The sequence below is a fragment of the Chanos chanos genome, chromosome 9 (genome assembly GCF_902362185.1).
Source record: "Chanos chanos chromosome 9, fChaCha1.1, whole genome shotgun sequence".
NCBI classification, from domain to species: Eukaryota; Metazoa; Chordata; class Actinopteri; order Gonorynchiformes; family Chanidae; genus Chanos; species Chanos chanos.
The window spans coordinates 34,394,484-34,401,983 of record NC_044503.1 but is presented as its reverse complement, the minus strand read 5'-3'; the positions used below and the strand labels follow the sequence as shown (position 1 = coordinate 34,401,983).

General features: G+C 40.9%; 1 protein-coding gene across 6 annotated transcripts in view; it reads right to left on the bottom strand.

Moving 5' to 3' along the window:
- The window catches only part of ptpn6 (protein tyrosine phosphatase non-receptor type 6), a 29,365-nt gene that overhangs the window by 16,804 nt on the left and 5,061 nt on the right, over positions 1–7,500 (bottom strand). For all 6 annotated transcript variants that reach the window (XM_030783515.1, XM_030783520.1, XM_030783517.1 and 3 more), the window contains one exon: positions 3,509–3,703. In XM_030783515.1, the coding sequence (XP_030639375.1) occupies positions 3,509–3,703 (195 nt within the window). The remainder of the gene's footprint in view (positions 1–3,508; positions 3,704–7,500) is intronic.

The following is a 7,500-nucleotide window of genomic DNA, read 5'->3' as shown; positions in this document are numbered from 1 at the left end:
AGGGGACGACCCTAGTTCAATCCATAACGCTCGGTTCTCCTCTACCTATTTTGTAGACCTATTTCATTCACTATTCCTAGGGATAACAATATCAAAAAACTTCTACGACTTTTTCTTTTCTATCACTCATTGGCGCAAATCTTTACAGACAGCCGTCGTCTTAGAAATGATGCCGGCTAAAATTCTTTTAGTGCCCGTTTATAACATTCGTTACTGTTTGTTTTGGGGGGGGGGGGGGGGTTGTTTTTGTTTTTGTTTTGTTTGTTCATGGAGCGCTTTATGCAGGAGGACATCGAATGGCTCTTATTTGCAGAAGTCCACTCGCTTCTATAACATAACGTTTACGTCTAAATTAAGATTTATTCATTTAACGACTTCCAAGACAGGCAGAATACAAACCAAGCATATAGCCAATAAGGAGATGTCTGTTGCCTAAAGTTTCGCCGGTAAATATTAGACCAGATAGAAATGCGAGAATGTTGAAGTTAAATAAGAGAGTACACTGCAAGTAGGCTGGGTCAAAAGTGGGTCAAAAGCCCCCATAACATCGAGTAGCTCCAGCATCAAGTATCGCAATGAAGCGCGCGATTAGGCCAAAATGATCGACGTATCGACGTAGCTCAGCACCGAGGCCGCATCACAGCGCATCTGAATAGCTCCGCGCCTTTTTTTGGATACACAGACGTTAACACGCGGCCGATCATGAATTCGCACCTAGCGCCACGGAAAATATTTTTAGTATTTTCTCTGTACTACTAAGCTTAAAATGTTGCAGATGGTATATCAGGTCTCAGGTTCCTCAGTGTCTGTGGTCTCAGTTTATGGCAAGTGAGACCCTGAGAAGGGAGAGAGGTGAAACAGACTGCTTAAAAAGCACGGTAAGCATGACTTTCAGTGCCTGTTTAGTTGTGTCTGAAGAAATACATAGAGATTCTCTCTCTCTCTCTCTCTCTGCTGAATGACACACACAGAGACACACGCATATCATATATGCATGTGTGCACATTTAAAGGTTGATGTGGCCTTTCCACTTGGTGTGCATGGAGAGACAAAAACAAACAAACAAACAAAACAAAAAAAAAAAGCGTGAATTTGTTTACTTTCCGTGCCAGGCCTGACAAAACAAGGTTGGTATGATGTGCCTTGCAGTTAATTTGGGGTGTGTTAGCGTCAGTGCAGTGTGTTGTTTGCTCTTTCTGTCCGTTTGATGTCGTCAGGGTAGGCTAAGCTTCTTTTTCCAACCGTTGAACTACCATTCGGGCTAACCGTTTCTCAACTAGCCCCGAGTAACCGTAAGAAAGCCAAAGAGAGAGAGAGAGAGAGAGAGGGAGACAGGGGGAGACGGAGAGGTCGACGGCTGAGGAAGAGTGAAAGAGCGATGGTGCAGAAATAGCGTACGAGAGAGGTTAGGAAAGGAGACACAGGAAGGCTTGGATGGTCTGGTCACTGTTTGCAAATGTGTCAAAACTGAAGTTTCCAACCGCAGAGAGAAGGGGAAGTAGAGCAACTGACAGTGGGAGGGGCAGTACCCTGTGTGTGTGTGTGTGTGTGAGTGTGTGTGTGTGTGTGTGTGTTGAGGACAGACACACACACTCATACAGCCTGTTCTCTACAGGGTGGATGAATAATAATGAGAAAACTATATTTAGAACATTTTATATAGAACACAAATATACTATTTACACATAATCTCAGATATGAATGCGCGCGCGTGTGTGTGTGTGTGTGCGTGTGTGTCTGTCTGTCTGTCTGTCTGTCTACACACCGCCACAGCATACAAACAGCCCCACTGATGGGGTCACAGACTGGACAGACAAACTGGACACTGGCCTGTCTACAGTTCATGGGTTGTGGGAAATGTGACAAGGTTCAGGGGGGTTTTAAAACAGCCCCAGTTAACCACAGATACAGGAACAAAACAGATTAGGCCGTTGCCCCACTTTTACGTTATAAATATATTTATTATATTTGGAAACACACACATGTAATTGAGCAAAGTGTGCCAGTAAACCTCAACGTATCACCCAGATTACAGCTGATATCATAGTGGATTTTGACTGACACCACCTGGGGCAAATAAATAAATTAAAAAAAAGAAAAAAGTGGACAAAGACCTTCGGTCCTAGTCCAGAGATGACCTCCACGTGACACCATACCTCACTACGAAAAAAAAGAAAGAAGGAAAAAAAACAACAAAAAAACGAACAGTCAACCCACTGACCTCAGTAGACGCACAGTGACCCCTGGTACATACATACCTTTCAAGCTATAAATAAACTAGTTGCCAAAAAAAGGCTTTTTTTTTTTGCATATGATTTCATTTTGACCGTGAAGTAACAACTAAAAACGCACGAGATAACAAACTGGACGAGTCTGAAATTGAAGTCGCAGACGCGCCATGGCTGAGCGTTAACGGACCTCGCCAACCACCGTTTGGAAATTAGTCAAGTCGGCAACGTCTCAAATCCGACACGTCACAGGGTCCATTTAAAAAAAAAAAAAACAGTTTAATTCAATTTCAATTCAATTTTAATTTTAATTTCCGTTCACACAGAATCTTGAAAACGTTCAGGGTATGGTGGCTTGACAAAGCTGATTTTTAAAGATGTCGTCAAGATTTGACGAGCACTCGCTTAGAGTAAAAACATTACAGCGTTTCCTTGACCACACTCGAGATGCAGCGACGTGAAAGAGCTATTTAAAACCATGCGGTCTCTAATTGTATCCTGTTTTAGGGCTGCGTCTGTGTCTGTGGTAAAGTGGCACTGACGTAAATAACCTGTCCTGTATACAGATACTCACTCATCACGGTTCTTTAAAAACTGTTCTCCAAGCTCTCGTTTTTTTTTTTTTTGCCTCCTTTAGATGTTTCTAGAAAGTCGAACCCCCGCGTCAGTGAACGAGTTCTTATCCACTTGCCGCGGCGTTAGCCGACGGTAGCCGGTCGCAGCGTTTTGGTGTGAGAGAATTAACCGAAGTTTGGACTGTCGCGAAGCTTGGCGCGTTGAACAGTTACAGAGTTACAGAGATATATACAGAACCGTCGCTGTGGGACGATGTCACAGGCCGACCTTCCACTAAAGCAAGATTAACGTCTGCATTTTGTATTGGCCATCTGAACAAACGCGCAAAGGCGCCGATATATGCAAAATCTGGTTGTGATGATATAGTGTGCACGCAAACGTAACCTGCGAAGACGCGTAACCATAAAAGGCACTGAAACCGATTTTAACCTCTGATTGGAGTATTCACTCTAATGAACCGTTCTACCCTTCCTGTCCTACATAATCTTCTAATCAAGTTTTCCATTGCGTGCTCTTTGTACCTCTATCGTGTCAGCCAAATATCTCAAACTTGACTTGGCGACACGGCTTTCTCTCTCTCTCTCTCTCTCTCTCTCTCTCTTTCTTACACCTCATTTTTATTATTCGAATTAAACCATCCATCCATCCATGTCTTGTTATGACGTAAGGGTAGAAGAGGCCAAAGGTGAAAGGTCAAGTCTCACCTCTCAGTTGTGGGGTCAGAGCTGTTGAGCGGATACTTGAGCTCAATGATGGTTCCGTCTTTGTCCTGAAGTATCCCATGATCCCCTGTGTAGTACTCCACCAGCTCAGAGAGTGTTGCAAACTTCTCTCCCCCATACAGGTCATAGTAATCACCCGTATTCTGAATCCGAATGTGGGTCACCATCTCCCCAACTCTGAAACACAGAGAGAGCGGTAGAGAGAGAGAGAGAGAGAGAGAGAGAGAAGGAGAGAGAGAGAGAAATTGCTCAAAATCACTCAAAAATTGTAGTGGTAAAAATTTACCTTAGCTGTCCACGCTCGCCATTCTCCTTACATATAATGTCTCAGACAAAGCAGCATTCTTGTGATCAAGTCAGTCTTCGACAAATGAATCTCAAATTTATTGGCACATGCAACTTTTGCATGCAGGAGTCGTATTATGTTCAAGGTTACGTTCAGATTTACAGTAATAATTCAATGCTTGATACACCATAATTTACGGTAATAATTCAATGCTTTATATACCATAATTTACAGTAATAATTCTGTGCTTGACATACCATAATTTACGGTAATAATTCAAGCTTCTTTTTCCATAATTTAAGGTAATTATTCACTGTACTACTGCTGCCACTGAGATTATTACAAGTAACTCATTGAACTTCAATCCATTTGATAAAAAAAAGTGAAAGGACAAAATGACGGTAGAAGGTCAACGAAGAGGAAATAATCCAGTGTGCGACGAGACATCAACTTCAAAACTACGTCCAGATTAAGAGCAAAACGAGAAGAAATAACCATAAATAAAAGCAGTCTGTGATTGATCGTGGCCAAAAAAAGGCCAAGACTCGGTTTCGAGTCTTAAAAATGGACTCGTCGGTTCTCTCTCATGATTTACACGTGGATCTCGCACAGAGGGCCAGGTGGCAGCTACTTAACCATTTATCTGTGAGATGAGCAGAGAAATGAGAGAGAGCACCTGTGTTTGATGAGTGCTCACGCCAACGCAAGGCGACTAAAACGTAGGCACCTGACGCACTTCACCGGTTCTCACCTTCACTGAAAAGTTTCTGTCACTCCAAAACAGCACGCACAGCAAGCCTCTCTAAGATTTTCACAAATCTATCTAAGAACAAGGCCACCCAAGAGGGGACCTGGAGCTTTTCTTTGAACTACTCAGACATTTGTTTAAAATTGCTGGTGGCGTTTTTTTTGTTGTTTTTTTTTTTTTTTGAAGGGGGGGGGGGGGTGGAGGTCGTTGAAATTGCTAAGGTAATGGAAAACGTCAAGCGTGTTCTCGCTTTGATTGTCATCGTGCAGAGATAAGAGGACGCACAGCCGTGTCCGCGCGCCCCAAGAGACGTCACGAATGGACATAAACACCAAGTCAGCAGCAGCGCCGTTATCTCAGCTAGGGAGCATCTTCTAGTTCTTTCCATCCGACCGTTATGGGTCAGGCTTAGTGGGTGTGGTGACTGATGCATTGAGGTCGAGCAGAAAAAAAATGATCCGTTAATTCTTCCAGCAGAGGAAAAATGTTACATTTGAATCATCCCCCAGTTCTTAAGAACGTTTTGTTGTAATTACGATTATAACGCGGTATCCATTTCGTAATGCTGTCCCCGGCACGACCTTGTATGAGTCGATGGTTTAGCAGAGTTTCTCATCTGAAAAGAGACTTATAGGATATTCTGTATGTCTTATGTCACAGTTTTTTCCAGCACTATTTAGAAGAAAGTGTCAGTTCATCTGCAGTATTGTCAAGAGAGAACAACAAAAAAAGAATTCAAGGCGTATAAATAAATAGATACATACATACGTACATACATATATACACTCATACATACATACATATGTACACTCATACATATATACATTCATGCATACATATATACATACATATATACATTCATGCATACATATATACACTCATACATACATATATACATTCATACACTCATACGTACATACATACATACCTACCTACATACATACATATATACATTCATACACACTTATCTCGATACATTCATACACTCATACATACATTCATGCATACATACATGCATGCATACATATATACATTCATGCATACATATATACATTCATACACACTTATCTCGATACATTCATACACTCATACATACATACATATATACATACATGCATACATACATACACTCATACATACATACATTCATGCATACATATATACATTCATACACTCATATCTCGATACATTCATACACTCATGCATACATTCATGCATACATACACACATCCATTCATGCATTCATTCATTTATTCATTCATACAAACATACAGAGATGAAAACGTGAAAATGGTTTAATAGTAGAATTTGTAAAACTAAACGAGATCCCTAACTTTGAGTAGAACCCGTAGTCCAGACCTGAGAGGGCTTAGAGAGATGAAACACATCCGTAACTGACTCTACACTCTCTGGAGAAAAAGAAAAAGCAGGTTTCACTCTGTGTGTGTGTGTGTGTGTGTGTGTGTGTGTTTTGTGAGCTGTACTCTGGGCTACCTTTATGAAATATACAGTAAATATTAATGAGGATAAAAGGACAGCACAGTGGAAAGAAATGTTCACAGTAGCACAACAGGAAAGAAGAGTGTTCTCACTCAAACCATATTCATTTTTCTGTCTGCCTGTCTGTCTGCCTGTCTCTTTTTTTTCTATCTCACACACACACACGACAGTTCCAAATACTATCAACCATTTATCCGTTCTTCTAACCATTCAAATTTATGGTATCAAATGCATATGTGAAGGAATGTTCTTCTCTCCGCCTGGTTTAATGATTCCAGCCCCGTAATGTTCAACACGTCTGTCTCTCTGCGTTACTGATGCTGTTTGATTTCAGAGTAAATCTGTTCTGTTTATGAACTGGGTAGCATTTATTCAGTCACATTGCTAAACATGCTGAGATCATTCCATAAAGAAATACACTACAGGGTGTTTAACGTACAAGTACTGTAATTAAAAAAAAAAAAGTTCTCTAAGTTGAGTTAAAGTATCCTTCCTGAAAAATACTTAAGTAAGAGTAAAAGAGTTACTCATTTACAATTTACAAAAACGGTTGTCAGTTTAACTCTACTTAGAGTACTTTTTTTTTTTTTTTTACTAACAAACCTTCTACTTGTACTTTATACAGCCCTGCAAAGCGGTGCGACAAACAGAAAGCCCAGCAATTGTTCATTTATTTTTCTAAACCGACGGCTAACAACTGACTCCAAAATGAGCTCCTCTAGTTTACAAAACATAATTTCCCAAAATAATATTATTCTTTCACCTTGCAACCGCTAAATATTAGATTTCTACTAAGCCCCACCATCAGACAATCGTCCAAGCAGTGCTTTTCCATCAGTCCCTATTTCATGTCCAATCCACAACTTTTTTAAACTACAAGGGAACAGAAATAGAGAAAACTTATTTTCAACCGCAGCTAAAGTTCAGTTCAGCCTAACCATTGCGTCTAACAGCATTCGCCCGTCTGAGCGTGTCAGAGAAATCGTTTAAAAACAAACAAACAAACAAACAAACGAAAAAAAAAAAACCCTACACGAGTAAACCTTTATCTGAACCCGTGTCTTAAAGTTATAATACACAGAAGCAGCACACACAGCGCGCATGCGCCGACCCACAGAACGCACGACAGCCGAGTCCCCGAATTAGAAGGGCGTTTCTGTAAAAGTGTATCTGAAAAAAAAAAACAACAAAAAAAAAACAACAACGACATCTCTCAGAATCTCTCAGAGGAAAATTTGACTCAGTACTCTCTCTCTCTCTCTCTTTCTCTCTCTCTCTCTCTGTCTCTCTCTTTGAGCAGATCGTGACCGTAGCTGATCAAATGCGTTCCTATTAAAAGTTTTAATCACCTTTTTCTTTTTCAGTCTCAATGGGGAGATGACAGCTAACGTAGAACCGGCGCATGTTACGTTTTGAGACGCTGGGTTTTGGCGGAACGTA